General features: G+C 43.9%; 1 protein-coding gene across 4 annotated transcripts in view; it reads right to left on the bottom strand.

Annotated features, from left to right (window-relative positions):
• The window catches only part of IL1R1 (interleukin 1 receptor type 1), a 257,715-nt gene that overhangs the window by 140,045 nt on the left and 94,378 nt on the right, over positions 1-23,292 (bottom strand). For all 4 annotated transcript variants that reach the window (XM_069204428.1, XM_069204429.1, XM_069204431.1 and 1 more), the window contains exons 5-6: positions 22,694-22,877; positions 21,281-21,449 (exon numbers count right to left, since the gene is read on the bottom strand). In XM_069204428.1, the coding sequence (XP_069060529.1) occupies positions 21,281-21,449; positions 22,694-22,877 (353 nt within the window). The remainder of the gene's footprint in view (positions 1-21,280; positions 21,450-22,693; positions 22,878-23,292) is intronic.

Raw genomic sequence — 23,292 nt, 5'->3', positions numbered from 1 at the left:
ATATCCTTGGGAGGATCTATCAGCATTAGACTTTAGCCCAATGTTTTTCATGACCTTTTGGAGATTATACGGAAAATCGTCAGCCCAAATTTTATTTAATGGGTCCTTGACTAAGAGGTTTAATATCCCTAGAGGTACAAGGTCTCTCTCTCTCTCCTTTTTTGTCCAATATCTAAATCAAACTATTAGGCCACCTACTTAGGAGGGATTGACAGGTAATGCCCTTCACTCCACAGGATTTTCTGAATAAGATAGCTCTGCATGCCGACAATCTTAAAATCTATATATCAGACCCGGCTAAGACTATTCCAAGAGTAGAGAAGTAGCTGAGGAGTTCAGGTCTTTATCAGGATATTCTATTAATAGAGCTGAGTCAGATCACGTGTTGGAATATAATGGGATGGGATTGGGAGGCAAAGACTGAGATTAAATATTTAAGTGCCCACCTATTCCCCCACCCCCACCCTGAGGGAACTGCGCAACATAATTTAGGGAAGGTAGTTAAGTACATCGATCTGTTTGCCAAGAAGAAGAATCTCCTGTTGACAATTTATAGCCAGGTAAATCTAATTAAAATGTTGATACTCCCTAAATTAACATCCTTTTAACTGTATATAACTTCCTAAAACTCATACCTAAAATAGAGAAGATAACTTTTATGTGGACTTACGGTGCTGTTAAGTTTTCCTGGAAAGTTGAGGCACTGTCAGATTTGAGGTTTTATTGCTTTTCAGTTTAAGAACTTCAAGATGTTGCTAGGAACCCTGGACAGTTCAACTTGGGGTAGGAGACAAATGACTAGGAGCTGGGAACCACTGGTTTTCTATTTAAGTTTGGGGCCCTAAAATATTTTTAAAAAGTCTGCCTAACAGTCTTGAAGGTTGTGCTCAGTCTTTTGCATAGTCAGGAAGATCTTGGGCATAAAATAGTATTCTGATTACTCATCTATCTGGGGCTCACCTGAGCTGCTATTCTCTGAGGAATGGCAGTATAGCAACCTGAGGGCAATTTTTAACAACCCAGGACTTATCATCCTGAGAGGTACTTAAGATCAGGACTGATGGTCTTCTATCTAGATTTGGAAAAGTGCAGCTTACCTCTTGATATGCAAGCAAGAAACACAATGTTTGGGGTGTTTGGGAGGATGAATCAAGATTGAAAGATGTGCAGCCTTTGGAAAAAAACTCCTGGATGCAGAAGAGGAGCAGTTTTTTTTTTTTTTTTTTAACTTCTCCTTTAATAAAAACCTTCTGGGAGATTGTGAGTAAAACTATTACTTGAATTTTGGGAGCCACAATCAAGGTAAAAGCCAGGCTTGGTATGTTTTGTGTTGATTCTGCATCATTTAACTTCCTTGATACATCCAGCAGTGTCTGTTATTTTACTTGTTGCTCCGTTCTAGAAGGGACATTAGCAAAAACTGGCTAAATCCAACACCTCCCTTCCCTGAGGCATGGTTTATGGCTTCCCATCGAAACTGTGGTTAGATTTCAAGCGTGTTCGAAGAAGGGTATGTACCATCTGGGCCAGATTACGGAGGTGGAATGGTAAACTGTAAAATTGAGTAATCCTACGTTTACATCAATGCACCAATGCGATCCGGATCTTACAGCCCGTCCTATTTGGTGGTGCCAAGTATAAGCACCAGGCTTGTTGCTTGTTCCATCATTCTTTAGCCTGAGATTGCGGTTGTTTCAGTAAATGAGGACAAAAAAAAAAATCTGTGAATTCGTTAGTAGAATTTGGGTTCATTTCATGATAAGAGGAAATAAAGTATATGGTTTCATTAGGAAATTCATGCAAAACAAATTTTTCAATATCAACAGAAGTATCTTGTTGTGTTCATTTTCTGAAGGAGAAGGGGGACTGAAATATCAAAACCTTCACATGGGTGTTTCTGTCAGCAAGCTTTTATGATAGAGTAACCCAAGGGGACTGAAATGTAGTGATGAAAAGGTCAATGTTGTGATCATTGGTGGTGTCAAATATGAAGGTCTGAAGCAAGTTTACTGATCTCCAGTTGTGTAACATGCATTTAAAAGATGCAAGTGTGCAGTTTCTTTATGGAGATATTGCAAGTCTTCCTGGACTTCGGCACTCGACTGGATCTCGTCATTTCTCTCAGGCAGAACCCAGAGAGTCCGCCTCCCACCATTCCTGTCAGAAGCCTCCAGAATCATCTGTGGCGTTCCCCAAGAATCTTCGCTCAGCCCCACGCTCTTCAACGTTTACATGGCCCCCCCCTCGCCAACATCGCACCAACCCACCACATCAACATAGTTTCCTACGCAGACGACACTCGGCTCATCCTCTCCCTCATGAAAGACCCTACAACTGCAAAGAACAACCTCCACAACGACCAGCTGGATGGAATCAAGCCACCTCAAGTTAACACAGACAAGACAGAAATCCTCATCTTTGGCACCAACCCCTCAACTTGGAATGACTCCTGGTGGCCCACCTCCCTAGGAACCACGCCCTCACCCACCACCCACGCACGCAACCTAGGCTTCATCTTGGACTCCACACTCAGCAGGTCAATGCCATCTCCTCTTCCTGCTACAACACTCTCTGCATGCTCCGCAAAATCTTCAAGTGGATTCCTGTTGAAACCAGGAAAACTATCACCCACGCCCTGGTCAGCAGCCGATTGGACTACAGAAACGCCCTATATGCAGGAACAACCAAACTCCTAAAAAAAACTGCAAAAAATCTAGAATGCATCCGCCCGCCTCATTCTGGACATCCCACGTCGTGACCACATTTCCCCCCACCTCAGAGACCTTCACTGGCTACCAGTATCTAAGAGGATCACCTTCAAACTCCTCATCCACGCACACAAGGCCCTCCACAACACAGGCCCAGCCTACCTCAACAACAGACTCACCTTCCACACCCCCACCCGCAATCTTTGCTCCGCCAGCCTCACCCTCGCCTCCATCCCCCGCATCCGCCGCACCACCGCTGGAGGAAGATCCTTCTCTCACCTAGCCACCAAGACCTGGAACTCCCTACCGCTCCACCTTCGCCAGACCCAAGACCTCTTGACATTCAGACATTAAGGAAACGCCTCAAGACATGGCTCTACGACCAGTAGCTCTCCCCCAGCACCTTGAGACCCTAACGGGTGATTAGTGTGCTCTATAAATCCTTGATTGATTGATTGATTGATTGGACGGGTAATCAGATTAACCCCCCAGAAGACATTTTTCTCTTGACTCTTTTCCTGGAAATTTGGGGAATGTATTCAATGCTTCTGTGCAGGCATATTTTGAAGCACAACCTTAATGTAGTTTCTGTTGATATTTATTAGCAGGTTTGAGAGGAGAGTGAAACCAATGTATGGCATTCAACTTGAAGGTACTTGTTTAGGGTCATAGGTTCTACTGATTTATTGGAGAGTGTACAGCAGATGGGTATCCAAAGTAGAAGAAAGCACATATTGGTGTCACGTGTGTAGCCATCAACAGTGAAAGAGGACTATGCTCACAGGTTCTGTGTGTGTTTGTACAGCAGTAATGGGGATATCATAGTTTCAAAACAAAGGTTCAGAGTGGGCCTGGAGGAATTGTAATGGGTAAGGCACATTCAACCCACAATGACGGAGGTGCAACTAGACCTTGTATATGGCTGCTACGTTCTGACAATGCCTTAAGGAGTTTTCCTCCCATAGGACAGTAATAACACACTAAGAAGAAATCATAAGTAAACCCCTATTGTGTCACCTGATGGCTTTAAGTGGCTCCTGCACATTAGATTTTCCCCAAACAGGAGAGGTGAAGTCATAGGAATGTTTCTAAGGCTCCTGTTAAAGTGTTGTGCACTAGTTATTTGACCAGGAAGAAAGCAGCACAGATCCTCTGAAAACGGCCACCAGCAAGACTAGTATATGAACAAGTTCTTTCAGCACATGGGTGGCAGAAGAAGTGAAAGGTGAAGTGTGAACAACCATTAGATGCTGGCTTTTGAAAACCACATGGATTTAGTTTCTTTACAGCTCTAGGGCCACAATGGGACTAACTGCTGCTGAAATAGTACTCAAGTCAGACATATGGGCATGACCAAAGAGAAGGAGAATATATTAGAGAAATTATTCCTCTTGAAAGAAGACTCATTACAGTTGATGGCCAAAGTAAAATCAGATCACCTAATGATCCAAGATCCCTAAAATGATGGTGGCCATAGCCCCAGTCTTAACAGAGCATATTGCCTCCCTGCTAAATATGTCTCTACAATCCAGTAGTGTTCCTGACATGTTCAAGGAAGATGTAATTGTTCCACTACTGAAAGGTCCCCATGATAACCCTGATGCATAGAAAAGCTACAGGCCAATATGTTTGTTGCCTTACTGTGCTAAAATTCTGGAATCACAAGCAGCGCAGGAAAAATGTACTCATTTGCAGGTCTCAAAATTCTTATATCCTCAACAAGCAGGCTACCATTCTAAACACAGCATTGAAACAGTATTGATCTCAGTGATTGACAATTTAAGGAAATAGTGCTTGATCTTTCAGCAGCCTTTGATATGTTTGATCATGAGATCTTACTCTGCTGTCTCTTCATTACTGACCGAACGTAAGCAATTTATATAGCTCCTTTTACAGCCCCTGTGGTCAAAATCACTTGTGGAGTCGCCCAAGTATCCGCTCTTTCACCTCACTTATTTAACATCTATATAACTTTGCTGATAGTGGAACTAGCTAGCAGATGGTGGCGCATTTTCAATTATCCAGATGATTCTCAGATTATGTTGGGTCTGGAAAATGAAAAGTCCTTTCAACTTAACTTTCAAGACTCTATGCATGTTATGCACAGATGGATAAAGACAAAGTATCTAAAATTAAACACTGGCAAAGAAGATGTTGTCGTCTTCAATGGTCATTCAGAAATCTGGTCAGAGCGCTACTGGCTACAGTAAATGGGATCAGTACCTATACCTAACTTGGTGGCAAAAAGCCTGGGCATATTAATCAATTACAAACTCTCTGTTAGCCTACATAATAACAATGTGGTTTCAAAAGGAATTGCCGTTATGTTAGTAAAGTCATTTTATAGAGCGCAACATACTCCGAAGGTGTCTTGGCGCTAGATTGAAAGACAACACGGACAATGCCATTCCTGAATCATGGAGCCTTAGGATGAGATAAATCTGGGTCAGCGTTAAACAGCCAGGTTTTGACAGCTTTCCTGAAAGCCAGTGTATTAGGAGCTTATTTGATGGTGATAGGCAGAGCATTCCAAGCCTTGGTTGCTCTGTGAAAAAAAGCTTCAGCCGCCCCAGGCCAAGCGTTTAAACTTGGGGACAATGGCAGGCTTGCAATATGCTGATCTAAGTGTCCTTCATGGTGTATACCAATTAAAACTTTTGTTAAGAAAGGCAGGACCTAGATTTTTTAAAGCTTTATAGGCAATGCAAAGTGCCTTACAAATAATCCTTTGTCTTATGGGAAGCTAATGAAGTTTGTTTACAAATCAAGTGATGTTTAGGAATATTCAGTAGTAGGTGGGCTGCAGCGTTCTGCAGAGTTTGCAGTTTGTTTAGTACAGACTGATGAGCGTCAATAAAATGGCATTACAATAGTCCAGCGTGGACATCACTAATGAGGTAACTACCAGTTTCTGTAAATATTCTGGAATGAAGGAAATTATCTTTTTTTTAGAGACCTGGGCATAAAGAAAGCAAAGTGAGACAGTCTATTGTCGATTAGGATTCCCAGGTTGCGGGATTTGGCTATAGAGAGCAGGACCGTGTCCTGTAGCCACCAAGAATGGCTCCAGAAGGAAGTCTGTGTTCCAAACAATAATACTTCAGTTTTGCTTAAGTCTCAGACAGTTTTTATTCATCCATGTGTTGACTACACTCATGCAGTCACAGAATCTAGACCTGAATTCTTGGTCTACGCTGCCAGGGGAGATGACAATTTGTGTGTCATCTGAGTAGGATCTAAGTGAGACGCCGCAGAATCTGATTAAGCGGGCCAAAGAGGTGACGTAAACATTGAAAACGGTAGGATTGAGCAAGAATCCTTGAGGAACTCCACAAGGAAGGGAGAAAGATAGTGAAACAAATTTGACATGGCGAATCCGCCTGTTCACAATCAGAGAGGAAGGACTTCAGCAAATCCCACACTGCTCCAGTGATCCCAATATCAGTGAGTTGCTCCAGCAGAAGCCCATGACTGACCATATCGAAGGCCACTGACGGATCAAGTAGGATAAGAGAAGCCCTCCCTTCCCAATCAAAAGAAAGTCTGACTTCCTTAGTAGCCTTAATCAATGCCGCCTCCCTACTGTGACTGCTTCGGAAACCAAACAGAGTATCATCCAGAATATTATGGGTGTCTATGAAATCTATAAGTTGCCTAGTGATCAATATCCAGACTTAAGCATGAGATGAAAAATGTTTGTAAGTATGGGAGCAATGGTTTTCGCTGCCAGCTTCACCTCTCTCAGGTGACAAGGAGGATCCAGATTCGACAGTGGTAATGAGACCTACGACTTCCTCTACAGAAGGAGAAGAGAACTCTGAAATGCATGGGCCTTTACCTAAGGGATTTGAGGAGGCCTACACAGCGGGGGGTAGAGAGGTTGAGGAAGAAAAGTCACTGTAAACAGCTTCCACATTTTGCTGGAAGAAGGTGGGCTAGGAGTTACAGAAAGATTCACTACTGACTGAAATATAGTTGGTTGGAACCATGGTCAGTTTGGTGACTTTGAAACAGTTCTTTGCTGGAATTTTAGGCAGCTTCTATTAGTAAAGTATGACACTTTCTCTTTAACAATCATTGCATTATACTCAGCCAGGCACAGCTTATACTTGTCTTTCTCAACCTCTTAGTACTCTAACCTCCAACTTCTCTCCTGTCCTGTCTACAGTTTCATTTAAGGACCCTAAGTGTTTCAGAGAACCAAGGAGCTGATATATTGCATCTCTTAAGTTTAACTGCTTTCGCTGGTGCCAGAGTACAAGGAAGATACGGCTGCATCGATGTCTTCCGAGTGGGTGGGGAGAGAGTAATTTAGCATTTTATTAAAGGGGGCAGGTTGAATTTTGTCCCAAGCATGGGAGGACAACACTTCGGGAGAGGCTTTTACTGCACATTCCAAGATTCTCCGGGCAACAAAGAAGTTTACTTCTTATCTTTCCACTGAAGCTTGAGAACCATTGTGGTGGCAATGATTGGAGGAAGAATTGATTATGCCAGCAGCATTAAGTTAGGACCGCCAGTTTGCGATCTAAAACGTCTTCCAATACTCCAGAATGCTGCAGCCAGGATGTTTTGTAAGGCTCCTTGCAGATCACACACTTTCCAATTGCTAAAACAGCTACACTGGTTCTCAATAGAGGAACACATCCAATTTAAAACCTGCTGTTTAGTTCTGTGGCTCGGCTCAGGAGTTTCTTAAATCGGGGTATATCTAGTTGCACTCCTACCAGGGTTTCACCCACTCCTTCGGGCAATCTTTTGGTGGTATCTAGATATCAGAAAACCAGAATAGGGGGGTTGCAGATTTGCAGTACTTGCCCTAAAGACAAGGAATTCCCTCCTAATCTTTATCTGGATCAAAAAAATCCCTTCAATCTTAAGCCGTTGGTTCTGGAAGGGGATTGCTGACACAAGCACATTGCTTCCTGAGGATTTAGTGCCAAGATACCGTTGGCTGAGCTCATGCTATACAAGTGTTCGCAACCATCCCTCAAGCTGGCCTGAACCAGACCAAGATGTTGATCCTGGAAGGATTTCACCAACTTCCACTTGGTCTCTTTTGAAAAACAGCTCCCAGATAAAATAGCCTATATGTGACTGAAAGAAGGGGAGGTGTTCAGTTAGATTAGAGTGAACGAAGTACAAAGCCCTTGTCTTGGTTTCTGAAAAATGAAATTGTCCAACTTGCAGCCAGAGCTTCTGCTTGTCAGCTGATGTGCATAGTGTGTGCTTAACACAAAAAAAAGCCTCCAATACAGTGCTGAACTGTGATTTATCATGCCTCTCCTGGAAGAGGTATAGGCCTTTGCCTCTCCCATTTGCAGTTGAAAGTTGAATGCACCTACTGTGGCACGGTGAAGCACTTTTTGGGTATGGTGGCTGTTCCTCACTTTACCACCCATCTCTTTATAATACAACGACCAAACAAAAAATTATCCTGACTGCGACAACTGATGTACTGAGCTAGACGAGAATTCCCCAAGTGCATAGTGCCTCCTGCCCCTGGCGAACTTGCTCAGGGCAGCCCAGTGTAAATGATAAAGTACTGATTAAGTACAGGTGATATTTGTGAACACTTGCTTTCATGTGGTTATCCCTCTCTTTAATGGCAACACCCTGACTGAGCACACCCTGCTGATAACTCATAATCTTCTGACAAATAGCATCCACCAGTAGCCATCTTGGCTGTAGGCTGTGTGGTGACTTCTCCTAGCCACCATACTGATTAGCAGTCTGAGCTTTCTCTTGTGGCTAATGTGCAGGGCAGGAGAACATTATTTAGGAGCGCTCACTACACGTCCAAGCAGTGGGATTTTCAAAGGCATGTCTAAAACAAGCCTGTCTTTACCCCACCATGCCCAAATGCCCACTGCAAGCCAAGATGCACAAATCACTTCGGTTACATTGCATAGTGGAGGTGAGTCTAGTAGAAAAATACAAGCTCCTGACGTTTTACTCTTGCAAATCCCCATAGATGTTAAACTGCTTCCAGCCACCAATGTAGCTCTCTATCACTATGTTCTCTGGAAAGTTTTTCCTCTGTGGCCTACAAGACATCATCCCTGAATACCACATGAAAATCATGTTATGTAAAGTATGGTCTGCAGTTTATCCTATATGGCTTAAGCCTCCCCTTAAATACAGTAGTGCAGTTCTTGGAAGAGAGGGGCCCCTTTACTGATAAATCCTTCCACCAGTAAACCTCACAATATATAGGAAGGACAAGCCAGATTGGACTGTGGGTGGGGTGTGAATTATTGCCTGTGAATCAATCAACATCCTAACTTTCTGCTCATAGTACAGACCTTCACAAACACCAGTAGTAAAGCTCACCTCTCAGATAGAAGAACTGCGATTTTAGCAATAGACAAGCAGAATCTTGTCCTCCTCTGAGATTCAGGCCTATGGCTCAAGATTTTTAGGAGTCCCTCAAATATTTTTATGAATAGTATGCTCATTTTAAAACTGCCTTAGAACTAATCAACTTTTGGAAACATCCAACTGCTGCCGAACGAGTGACTCCTTGGAAACTCCAACACGCAAAACTGCCGCCATTGTGTGTACTCTGCGGAGATGAACAGATCTAAACAAGGTTCTCCCCATTGCTGAAAGAGACTTTGCACCTCTTCTGGATGAAGACACCATTCGTGATCGACAAGGCATTGATGGCTGAGTTCATCTGCTCTGGCATTCAGAGGGCCACCAGGTGTTGGGGAAATGCTCTGATGCTCCAGCCATTTCCAGAAGCGCAAAGCCTCCTGAAAGAGTCCAGGACCCCCACCCCACCCTGCTTGCTGCAACACCACATGGTGGTGGTGTTGTCCATGAACACCTGCACTACTTTCCCTTTGAGAAGGGGAAGAAATGCTTTCAATACCAGTCTGATCGCCCGGAGCTACAGAGGACTGATGTGGAGCCCGGACTATGCTGGAGACCAGATGCCTCTGATCTCCACCCCTCCAATGTGGCCGCCCCTTTAACAGGAGTGATGCACCCGTTACTGTCAAATCTGGTTGAGGAAGGGACATGGATCTGTCTCTGGCCCAATTGTGGTTTAGAAGCCACCACTGCAGATCTTGCACAGTTCCCTCCGAGATCTGGACCATGTCTGTGAGATTCCCCCTATATTGCACCCACTGGAACTTTAGGTCCCATTGTAGAACCTGTTTGTACCATCTGGCATGTATCACCAGCAGAATGCAGGCCACGAGGCTCAGCAGCCTCATAGTCATTCTCACCGAAATCCACTATATAGGCTGAAACATTGGTATCATAGCCTGAATATCCTAGATTCGCCACTCGGGAGAATGAGCCTGACACTGCACCTTGTCTAGAACAGCTTGGATGAAGGGAAGCATCTGACAGGGAGTAAGGTGTCACTTTGGTACGTTTATAGTGAACACCAGCAAATGCAGGAGGTCCGCTGTGGTCTTGAGGTGGGAGAAGACATCCTGGAGTAGGCCTGTCTTCAACATCCAGTTATTGAGGTAGGGGAAGACTGAAACCCCTGACCTGCGCAGAAGAGCTGCTACCACCTCCATCACTTTGGTGAACACCGGAGGGGTGCTGGTAAGGCCAAATAGGAGCACAGTAAACTGAAAATGCTTGTGGCCTACCATGAACCACAAATAGTGTCTGTGGGCTGGCAGGACAGGAATATGGAAATTGGTGTCTTGCAAGTCCAACGCTACCATCCAGTCTCCTGGGTCATTTTTGGGCACCAGAAAGTATAACAACCATGACCTACTCCTGACACAGAGACCCTCTCTATTAGAACCTTGGTCAAGAGCCGTAACCTCCTCGCCTGAAGGACTGCCAGCGGGGCAGGTGACGGCGAATCCTGCCTCCGACTGTTCCCTGGTGTGGAAGCACCAGACTAGGAATGTTTGAAGGCTGCAGGGGGGGGGGGAGGGGGAGGAGGAGAGGCAGTGGACTGGATCGACCGCTGGCTCCTTGATCAACGAGGACATTGGCTCCCATGTCCCAGGCCATGCTGAGGCTGGGAAACTGGCGCAAAACAGTGGCTGGAGGGTAATGAACATAGCAGGACTCCGCTTCTGTGGCCACGAAAGGGGTGTAAATCAGACTGAAGGGGAAGAGGGGCAGTTGTGATGCCCAAGGACCTGACTGTAGCCCAGGACTCCTTAAAGAATGGATTGGACATCACCCGAAAAGCCAGATGTCCTCAACTAAGCATGGTGCCTTAAGGCCACTGTCAATGCAACTGATCTGCCTAGTGAGTTGGTCATATCCAGTCCACATCATATTGTGAGCTTAGCTACGTGTCTCCTATTATCAACAGCTTGGGAGAGAATAGCCGGGGCCTCCTCCAGGACCTGTGGCAGCACTTGTCAACCATCTCCCATAAGGTATGGGTCTAACGGCCCAAAAGGCACACATTGTTCACCGACTGTGATGCCAGGCTTGAGGAAGAGAATATCTTCACTTACTGATCCAGCCTCTTGGATTCCCTATCCAGGGGTGTGGAAAGGAATGCCTCTGGGGATATGGAGGCTTGGATAACCAAGGTCTAAGGCGTTGGGTGTTGAATCAGGAACACTGGTCATTTGGAGCTGGTCTATGGTGGTGGGCAATTGTCCTGCTTACTGGATCCCTTGTGCTGGGTTTGGACCAAGTCCCCAGCAGGACATAAGTAAATGGCAAAAGGGGATCAGAAGAGGCCCCAGGCTGAAGCACCTCTGTCAGAAGGTTAGTCCTGATTGCCAGTGAAGGGAGCTCAAGCCCCAATACCCCGGCTGCTCTCCTTACCGCCATGGAGTAGGATGCTCCCTTCTCCGTTGCCAGGATAGGGGGAGAAAGCAGGCCAGCATTAGGAAGTATCCAGACCACTATCTTCACCCAGGTCCTTCCGCCAGTCCATGGGCTCTTCACGCTGGTATTCCAAAGGGTCCAGTGACCCATCCCAATCCTCACCATAACCCAACCCAAGGAAATAAGGATTAGGATCTGATTTAGGGAGCAAGGTCCCTGCTGAAGTCAGAATTGGCGTTGCGCAATGCAGGTCTTGCTCTGTGTCGAAGTTGTCAATGAGGATGGGGTCGACTCAGACCGTGGGCACAGGCGGCATCAGGAGCATCAATGTTGGAATTGTCATCAGGGAAGCTTGAGGGGGTACGACAAATGCTGGTACAAGGGTGCCCTCCACAGCCGCCGACACGGAACCCGAGAGCGCCCCTGCCAACTCTGCAGGGCCTGAAAATGCTCCAGTGGAGTCAGAATGCCCAAATATGAGGCACATAGCCTCAAAGAACTCAGAGTTGGTCAAGGGTCACTCCAGCTCCCGGAAACTTTGGGAGGTGCGCAGGCTCCCAGGACAGAGGTCTGGAGCAACGATGCTCCTTTTCCCTCACCGCGTCAGCCGACGGACGTAGTGAAGTCGAAGAACGTTTATTCTTCTTTGACTTCTTCTTGTGCCTCGACTTACTGGATCATTCAGAGGACTTTGAGTGGGACGATGAAGAATGGGGTCTCCACAACCATTCTTGGAACGAGATCAGGAGCGACGCGGAGCGCAATGCCACAGGTAGCTTTAGGGCCAGCTCCCTTAAAGCTTTTGGATTCATGGCCCAGCACTCTGAACACGACTTCGGGTCGTGGTGGCACTCCAAACACACAAGGTGCAGATCCATCATGCACATCATCGATGACTGGATTCGCAAGGCTTGAATCTAGTCTTGCGTGATAACATCTCAAATCACCAGGAGTAAAAACACTCAAAAAACTTGGACAAAACAGCACTTGGTTGGTGCAGAAAGCAAAGAAACTGACATCAGCGAAACAGGGTGTCACCTACATAGGACTTGCGATGTCATATCCGGCACACACAACAACAACAACAGACGCGGAGCCGACCGACGCCACCTAATGGCAGGCAGGGATACTTCTAGAGAAACATCTCTAGATCCAGACTGACACCTAGGGGAAATTCGAAGGTAAGGAATCTGCAACTTGAAGACTATCAGATTGAGTGAAATATATCTACATGGCCAGAAATAATGGATCCCCCACCTCAAACGTAGTATGGAAAATTGGAGTCCTCTGAGAAGTTATTTCTTAGAAGACCACTCCCTCATTGTGGGTCATACTTGCTTCACACAACTGTGCCTCCTCAAAAAGGATTTTTCCTGGCATCGATCCTAGTTTTCACATCACAGCTGAAACACAGTCTATCAAGCCCATTATGACCAGCATTTATTAGCCACCAACTGAACTTCCACCAAACCCCAGAGACCTCCAATTTGCCTCCCTCACCTTCGAACTAACACCAAGCATCTGCCGAAGCGTCTGTGGATGCTGCTCTTTCTCCTACCTAGCCCCCAAATCCTGGAACAGCCTTCCCCTACACCTCGAGTCAGCACCCTCTCTAGCGGAATTTAGAAAGAGACTCGTGACCTGGCCTGTCGACTGAACGCAGTATCTTAGCGCCTTTAACGATTAACCATGCTCTATAACTTCAGAATGATTAATCAACATTTTTATACAGTCCCAAATAGATTATGCGAATTCCATCTTTGCAACATCACCAAAGAAACGCTTCCAACATCGCAAACTCATCCAGACTACAGTCCACTGGGTAGTTGTAATGACATCAAAATTAGCTCTCATCATTCTGGCACTGAAATCCTTCACAGATGCAGAAAGCAGATTCAGTCTTCCGTGTCTGTCAAGGCACTGACAACTGAACACAAAGCTGTACATTTCAACTTTTTTGCCAAAAGAATTTATTTTCACCAACCTGTGATCTCTCTCAGATTCCCATATCTTTCTTTGCCCTCCATTACCAGGACAAAAACAATCTCCTTCGTGGACTGCACCTTCTTGACTGCCGCTATTAAACTATGAAATTTCCCACTTTCAATCACCACACTACTGAGAGAAATTTACTCAGCTTCAGACAGTTATTGAAAACTTGTTTCTTTATTGACTAAATTCCTTGGGATTTATTTTTTATTTTTTCTACTCTGTCATGTTTTAATGTAATTTGTTTTCTAAGAGTGCCAAGAGTTTTATTGATTGACACTGTTTAAATAATTTAACGCAACACAACATAAAACAGAATATAAAATAAAACAGAATATACCGCCAAATATCCAGCCACCATAGGTGCTGGTTACATTCAGCAGTCAAGTTAAAGAAAATATCCTTTGGGTGCCACTTACCACTTTCAGCGAAGTGAAAACTGGCACTGGCCAAAACGATTATACTCCTGCATCTCAAACTGTTTTTCTAATCTCCTGCGGGTACACTCACATGGTGTTTCCTTGGCATCTTGCTGTCTTCACTGTTAGATTTCGTGTGGATAGCATGGAATGGTAAAAGAAAAGGAGAGTTCTAGGTGTTGAACATTACTACCCAGATGCAGTGGATTGCCAATGGCCAGCCGGTGAGGATAAAGGAGAACTGAGATAAATAGAACACTATTTGCTCACACTTAGCAAACTCCTTGCCGCTCATCAGCTGCTTCACATCTAGTAAAGTGAAAATAATGAGCTACCACAACACACAATGTTGCAATTGCTTTGACACTGTGAAAAAGTAGAAGGAAACAGAACAAATTTTATGTAACTCAATGTTGATTGACTTTGGATCTCATTACAACTAGGATCAGAGTAAACAATAGATAGCAAAAATGTACAGGACCACTTTTTTAAACATTCATCTAGTTTAATTAGATCATCTCTGAAGAATGTATCCTAATGTATGGTAAAAGCTCTGGGCCTTGTCGGTGGTGCTGCCCTTTTGAAGGGACGTGACAAAAACACTAAGCCCCTGATTAATACTTTTTGACGCAAAACTGCGTTAGTGCAGGTTTGCGTCAAAAAGTATACCGCCGGCTAGTGCAATACCTGGATGCCAGCTGGACATCATATTTAAGCTATGACACTAGCCAGCAGTAAGGTCCGGTTAGCATCAAAATACATGACTAACCGGGTAGGAGAGGCGTAGGGAGAACTAGAGGTTGTGCGGGAAAAAATGGCGCTAGTCAGGTTAGAGTAAAAAAATAAATAAAATTACTCTAACCTGACTAGCGTCATTTTTTTGATGCACAACCCCCCTGGACATGATTCCTGTCTTAGTAAAGACAAGAGTCATGCCCCCCCAGCCCAATGCCCAGGAGACTTGTGTCATGGCCATTGGGCACAGTGCCATGTAAGGGGGCCCAAGATAGGCCCCCTATGGCACTTTGAAAAAAACAAATTAAAAATATCTACCTGGACTTACCTGGGATGGGCCCCCCCCCCATCCTTAGGTGTCCTCCAGGTGTGGGTGCGGGTGGGTTTGGATGTCTCTGACCATGGAAATGAGCCCACAGGTCCCCCTAACGCCTGCCTTACCCAGGCATTAAATAATGGTGCTAAGCAGACTTAGCGCCATTATTTAAGGCCCTCCTCCTCCGGTGCGTGATTTTTGCACAGGAGGATAAATAAGGCTGAAGGGCCTTTGAGTCATTTTTTTGCCCAGGAACACCTACCTTGCATCTCATTGACGCAAAGTAGGTTTTCATGGTAAAAAATATGACGCTAACTCCATAATTTTGGCGCTAGACGGGTCTAGCACCAAAGTATAAATATGGAGTTAGGTTTGCATTGAATTTGCGAGAAACAAAAATTACGCTAATTTGAAGCAGAGTATAAGTATGGGCTTAAGATCTACAACTGGAAGACCCAATTGGTTTAGGCTTGAAAATTAGCCTTCTTGCTATCATGCCATCACTGAAGGAAAAGATTGATAAACACTGCTCCCAGACAAGGGATCAAGATAGAGGTGCATAAGACACAGGAGGCTGTAACCCTAAATCAGTAAACACAAAGAAATACCCTTCTGTGTAACAATCATAAGGCAAAGTCATTGAAAAAAAAAAGAAAATACATCAGGTGATCCTTGTTGTATTTCAATAAAAATATATATTTTTTTTATGTATTCACATGAACATGCATAGATTCAAAGTAATGCAGCATAAACGGAATACAAATACACAAAACAACCAATTCACAGACATTAGCAAAAAATACAAAGAGTAAAAGGACAAAAAATTATGCGCCAAAACCCTTTTTTGTGGTAGTAGACAGTTAAAGCGAATGCCTTTCAAGTATCGTTTTTGAAAAACTTAAGTCCCAATTCGTAATTGAAAAAGATGAGAATACAATGAATTATTTGAGGGATTCGCTCACATGTCCTTTAAATTAAGGGATATGTCAGGGTAAGTGGCTCTCGAATTTTGGGAAGTTTGATGGTCTCCTTTCAGTCTTTTCAAAATGGCTCTCCATGATCGCTAAATAGCCTCGTAGAAGTGTTGACGAGTTTCAACCACAACTGATTTAAATGGTCTCCTCAGGACAAGGAACTGGATTAGCTTTTAAAAAACAGACAAAAGCATCTCACTCATTATCGAATTAAGCAGGTACCCAGGCCCTGCCACCTTGACTTACCTGAGTGAGACCAGTCTTCCAACCACTCAAGGCCCTGTTGTACCCAAGCTCCTTTGCCTTCCGGCTCCCATCTCCTCTCCGTCTCATGTTCTTTCACTCGGTCTCTTGCCAACGCCATCCACCTCTTTGCTCTGTCTCTCACCCTTTTACATTTCACTTGTTGCCATTCTTTTGCCTTTTGATCTTTCTTGCCCTCATGTTGCCTTTTTACTTGCTTTCACCCTCTTGTTGCCTTTGTGCACTTTTTCACCCTGTTGTTGCTCTCTTCAGCCTTTGTTGCTTTCTTAAATTCTTGAGTCTTCCCAACTCCCACCCTCTCCCCGCACTCCTTCCCTGTTCCTTCCTGCACTCCTGATTAGCCCCACCCACTGCCCCCTGCACTCCGCCCCCTCGCAGGGCTTACTTAGCACAGACCTCCATTAGGTAGATGCCCAGGCCTTGCCTCCTTGACTTACCTGAGATCAGTCCTCCGACCCATCATAGCCCTCTCAGACTCGGCTCCTGCACCTTGAGACTTTAGTCTACTCTCCTGCTTAAGCTCTTATTCGCTCTTCCTCATGCCTGCTCCATCTGCTTCTTTGCTCTGTATCTCACCCTTTCGCCTTTCACTCATTTTCATTCTTTTGCCTTTTTGTTCTCTCACCCTTTTTAGCCTTTTTTCTCTTTTCACCTTCTTGTTGCCTTTTCGCTCATTTTCACTCTCCTGTTGCCTTTTTGTTTTTTCCACCCTTGCACCTTTTTGACCTGAACATCCTTTGTGGCATTTTGCTATTTTTTGCCCCTTTGTTGTTGTTTTTGCTCTCTTCACCCTTTGTGCATTCTTTTCACTGTTGCGTTTTTTTTTTCTCCTGCCTGTGCTCACCTTCTGCGCCCTCTTCCTGGACCCACGCCCCTTCCCTTTTACTCCTCACCTGTTCCTTCCTGCACTCCAGATTAGTTCTGCACCTCTCCCCCTCCCCAGGTCTACTTAGTGGTAGCTGCAGATGTGTTTTGAACGCATCATTGGCATGCGAAAGGCAAGCCCGTCTGCGCCTGAAAAGTGCCCAGCACCATGAACCCTGATCCTTCTGCCCTCCCACTGTACTCTGGGGTGTTCCTAAAATCTCTTAAACCAGGATGCCAGTCTTCAATGTCTGGCAATTCATCAATGTGCAACACAGAAGGAGCTCTCACCTGCACCCACAGTTGCTTCACATGCAATGTCTCAACAACCACACCTTCCTACCAAACTATACACAGTACACCTCATGCTCCCACCTACAAAGCCACATGCAAGACAAATTATCAGCATAATCTCAGCTCAGTAATCACATCACAGGTATTTGGGATATCCTGCACATCAACGCTCATCATGGCCTCTTCCTTACGTAAACACTGCTGACCTCAGAGTCTGCACCCAACATCGAAAAGGCCATCGTGGCAGGATACAAGTTGATACAGAAGGGTTGCCATCACAAACCTGGAGGAGGAATCACTATAATTTTCTAGGCATCCATCAACTGCACCTCACCCACTGAGAACGCAACCCCCAACATAGAGCACCTAGATTCTAAACGTGCAACACACACCCTGACTAGAGCCCTGATCTATCAACGACCAGGTCCACAAACTACCTTCACCGCATAAACTGCAAAATGTGTTGTTCCCGTCACCATCGACTACAAAGAATAGATCCCATTAGGAGATTTCTACCTGGAACACCAACTCCACCACACTCCTTGAAAGCCTAGAAAACCTAGGACTAACACCATGTCACCGGACCCACACACACCTTTGAGCCAATCGCCTCTACCTTTAACAGCACCAAAAGTCACTAAAACCACAATTTTCACTATCACTGATCACACCATTATCCAATTCCAAATTGGCATCCCCTGACAAACAAACCTTGCCACCACATGCCTGGCCAAACGCAGTTGGAGCGGCATCTCTGACCTTGCTGTTTAAGACATTATCAGTGAGATCAGGGTGGTTTAGGCACACGGTGTCGGGCTAGTTTGACTCAGAGTTCAATGAAAGGTTCACAAAATTGGCACCCTGAAACAACATCCAGAACAGAACCCGGAAGCAGGCTAGCTAGTACAATGAAGAACTTCACACAACAAAAAAACAATGCAAACAACTGTAAAGAAGATTAAGACTGAATCACCATAAAAACGACAAGAAAGTCTACAAAGCAGCAGTGAGGAGCTACCTCCAGATGATCTAATATACCAAAAGGGAGACCTAGCACAGCACACAGAAAACATCTCCATCAGCTGCAAAGCGCTCCCAAACATATACGCCTTCACCTCACCAGCTTCCTTCACAAAGCAAATCACCCTCATTTCACCTCACCAGCTTCAATCACAAACCACATCACCCGCCTCACAAGAACTAAGCAATTACCTATCAGAATGTTTCAGTATAACAGGCTCAAAATCCTCTACAACTTCAACCATCAACCAAACCCCAGCACCCTCATCTCCAGCCTACCCGCAAAAACCATGAAAATTCTCAGATTACCTGGAAAACAATCACCATGGAAGAGATAGCAAACATGTGGACCATCGAATGTTTGGCCACCAATGTCCCCACAACACCTTGAATATGGGCACCTAGGTCAATCATCAAAGGCCTCACCTGTGCCCTGAACACATCTATCACCACTGCGATGTTCCTGGATGCTTGCGAACCCACAATGGTTGCTTCTGACCCCAAACCAATAATCTATGGATTCCCTCCAGGCTCAACACTCAGCCCCACCCTCTTCAACATCTACAGGTCCCCACTTGCCAACATAATCAGATCTTACGGACTCAAAATTATATCCTACGTTGATGACGCGCAACTCATCCTCGCCGAGAACACCACCTCTGCTGGAACCAACTTCCCTCTAAGTGTAACTAGCCTCACCAATTTGGATGAGGAATAAATACTTCAAGTTTAACACAGACAAGATGGAAGTCTTGATCTTCGGCAGAGACAACTCCCCCTGGGATGCCTCTTGGCGGGCCTACAGAACTGCAGCTCACTCCAACCTAGTTGAGCAAGCCAGGAATCTCAGTATCACCCTGGACAGCAAACTCATCAAGAGGTCCAAAGTCAACGCAGTATCAGCCGCCTGCTTCCTCATCCTGTGCTTGTTACGTAAGATTTTTAAGTGGCTTGCACAAAAAACCAGACACCATCACCCAACCCCACGTCACCAGTTGACTGGACTATAAAAACCTGCTCTACATGGGAATTAAGGCCTACCTACTTCAAAGACTACAGACCATCCAGAACGACACAGCAAGACTCATCCTGGATCTCCCTTGTTGCACCCTCATCACCCCCTCACCTAAAAATAAACTCCACTAGCTCAAAGTGATTTTTTAATATCATTTTAGGCATACTGCACAGCAGCCACACTGCTATACAGCATGGCTGCAAATTCTTGCCAAAGTCAGCAATGCCCATTCTGTACAGCAGAGCAAACGTTATTGGCAGAACCAATAGTCTCAGAGGAGAGACCTACTGGTTTTGCCAAAGTTTATTAGGCACAACACCACTATGATTCTGAGCCAATCAGTTAATCTATGAAAACATTTCCTATCACATAAAGGAAACAACTATAGCCAGATGTAAGTGAGAATACATTTGGAAGCAGAGAACATGTGTTTTCACAATGATGTTAGGTAACGTCTTGTGTCACAATTTTCATTTTAAAGGAGAAAATGGCTTCTTTGGAGTGTGTGTGGCATAGTAAACCACAGCTAAAATGGCAAGCAGTTCAACAAGGATGAAAGGAGATGACAAAAATAAACATATTGCCTCTCCCATAGGACAGCAATCAACCTGTGGCAATCAGTACTTGGTACATGTTCCAGCCAAAAGAAGAGGAAAGGAAGCAAGCAAGTGCTGGCCAATTAGAATGAAGCAAATAAGAGTGACAATTAAGCCAACGAAAGATATGCAAAGGGTGGGCAGCAGGCCCTTTAGTTTATACAATATCTGTTCCAAGCGAGAGAGCATGACGAGCATGCATTGGCACAGGCGAGACCTCAAGTGTGGTCACAAGGACCAAACAAAAAGCCACAATTGGAACTCTAGTATCATGGAAGTATTAGTGGGTCAGTCAGATGTGGTGTAGGCACAACTGCAATTTTCAGCAACTCATCTAGGAGTTTCTCTACAAACAGGCTCTTTCTATTATCAAAAACACTGCATTTCTGCCAAAAGGGAGGACCATGTACCAATACAGCCCATTCTGCCACAGCAAACCAGAGAAACCACCAGCAGACTTAAAGAAAGCATATGTCAGTCATAACAGGCTTCAGATTACCTGTACACACCAAGCTAATCGGACACACATTTTCAGCAAAATCTTGTTTTTGGTTTGTGGTTAACCCAGCCTTTAAAGTAAAGTGGGTCACATGTGCTAGTCCGAACATTAAGCACTCCAACATTTTAGCGTGCTCATATACCATGGTATCTTGGCTCTTAATCTTGTGAATGAAGTGCAAATAAACACGTTTAATAAATAATCAATTTCCTCCTTACACAAATGTTCCATGATATAATACTGAAATATGTACCAACTGTAACATCGAGTATAAGTAACCTTCACCAACAACTGCCATGACAGTGAAAACTGGCTTACTTGGTTCTCCAGTAACAAGGATATCTCTTGGGATATGTACGTTTGAAAATTACAGAGAAAGGGTTGAGAGTAGAGGATATGAAGTACTAAGCAATGCCCTCTTTAGTGCACCTGCAACATAGACATCAATATTATTTCCCTCTGGGTTCCACAACTTAAAATTTGTCAACCATAATTCTTCCACAGACTTCCCATGTCTTCCCATGCAGACAGTCTCATGGAGATGTCCTTTCATACTTGTCCTAATGTCACTTTCATCCGCAAAGCAAGAGCCATGGTACGATGTTATTAAAAGAACCTTCATGCACATGAACACTTTCCATGCTACTTTGCACTCCGCTGTATATGTAAAAATCTGACCAAAATTAGCTAAACAATCTCAAGGACTACCTTGACGACCACATCAATATGCAAGCTGACTTTCCTATATCCATTGTAAATGATACATATTCATTGTCTGGTTATATCATTAGAACAGAGATGTAAAATGCATTTACCTTTCGTTAACATTTCAATAGCTCGAGAAACATTAAACTGCTCCCCTTTGTGGTAGTATGATATAGCACATACATATTTTCCTTCATCTGCCTTAGTCACATTTTCTATTTGAAGTGTATCGCCAATAGGTTTAATTCCATGGCCGTCAATTTTCAAAGGTTGACATTCCTAAAGAGAAACAGAATTATTTTGTACAATTTCACCAAAGCCATACTATGAAGGCACAGTTGAGTAACAACATGGAGGAAAAAGAAAACGAGAATCAGATGGTGATGTAATAGTCATTCAAGACACAACAAGGCTTCAGCGTGAATGAGTATAAAAACAACTAAGATTTATCATGCATACACCATACTGGAGAAAAATTGCATGTCTCTTTATGGTTAAAAGTTTAATATTTCTATATGTAACCTCATTGCTCTACTTGGTTTATTCAATACATGATCTATTCAAAGTTGAGTGAATCCTGGTGATGTGGTTCATATGGCTATGATTCAGACCAGTAACATCTAGCTAAAAGAAGCCCAGGTGAGGCTATTCAGGTGGGGCAACCTAATGTTAAGTTACAATCATTTTTTCCAAGTGATGAAACTATTTACAATGTAGTGATTTACCCTCCGTAAAACACTGAAGCATTCCCGGTCACCAAAGAGTAAAGCATACAGAAATTGCCTAGTTTTCTTTAATTTGAACAAAAAAAGCCATTTCCCGATTAGAAGTATTAAACCAAGGCTTTCAATCATTTAGAGACGTCTAGCAACAGGAGTTAATATACCTCAGTGAGTTAATGTACCGTTTTGGTGTGTAACCTGTAGCTCAAAAGGTTCGCAATTTGTTTTTCATCGGTTAATGAAAAGGGAATTAGTGAACTAGGTGATAGTGATAGCTGGTAATACAGAGCTTGGACAGAAAGGATTTAAACTACATTTGAAACCTTGTTAGAAATTAGTATTCCCTATTGAATATCACAGTCGATCATAATCCTTGTGACTGTGAAAGCGTAACCTTTGGAGGGCTTGTGGGAGATACAATTTTAAGCAAATATAAGAATACGATTGTAAATGTACTATCCAGTCCTTCAAACAAGACCCTTCACTGCATACATCTACAAGCATTTAGTCATCCAGAAAAGTCCATATATTTTAAGAATATGTTTATTATTCTGTTTAGCACAACAGCAGTTGGGAATGTAAATATGGTTTTAAAAACTATCTAATCTACATTCAAGAATTACACAATTTACAGTTAACAATTCAAATACTGCCGACAGCTTTTACTGCCTGCATACTCAATAGCCACAGAAACTGTTAAAGTGCCTAGAATACCAAAATTCCAATAATTGCACAGTGTCTGCATTCTTTTCAGTAACAAATAGACATTCACAGATCTAGATACAGAATCTTAACCTTTACCTTTAACCACGTAACCTGGGCCTGCTCTGAGGTTGGAAACTCATTAAGACCTGGACATATTATCTTATCGTTGGTATATTCAAACAGCTTTTGCCTGAACATGGCAATAGGATTATAACAAAAGCCTTCCACATTCCTGTAGACAACGAGCGCAACTTGTTTTGTCCAGCAATTTGTTGAATTCCTGTAATAAAATGAAAGAACAAAAATCAAGGTCACTTAAAGAGTTATGTCACTTTAGGAGTTCACTCAAGTCTTTCACGGCTAAGCTTTTGCATATAATCGAAATGTATAGAAAAAGAAACCGTGGGCTGTGAATTTGTCCAGAGGGGACAACACTTACAAGCTTCACAAACATTGTCTCTAAAATCGGATTAGTCATGTAAACATTATCACCGATTTGCTAACCCTGACAACCCAAAATCTATATTAAGTATCGGGGGTGTTTTATTTCACGTTTAGCAATGTTAAAATAGCATATCATGACATAAACAAAATGATGGGTACCCAGCATTAAGACTGATTTCTTTGACATGAGTCAGTCTCTAGCCTCCAATGTGCTGCTCTTCAAACAAGGACTAGAAAACCAATATGCCTTG

The sequence above is a fragment of the Pleurodeles waltl genome, chromosome 8 (assembly GCF_031143425.1).
Source record: "Pleurodeles waltl isolate 20211129_DDA chromosome 8, aPleWal1.hap1.20221129, whole genome shotgun sequence".
In the NCBI taxonomy this organism is placed as follows: domain Eukaryota; kingdom Metazoa; phylum Chordata; class Amphibia; order Caudata; family Salamandridae; genus Pleurodeles; species Pleurodeles waltl.
This window is presented reverse-complemented; position numbering and strand designations above follow the sequence as displayed.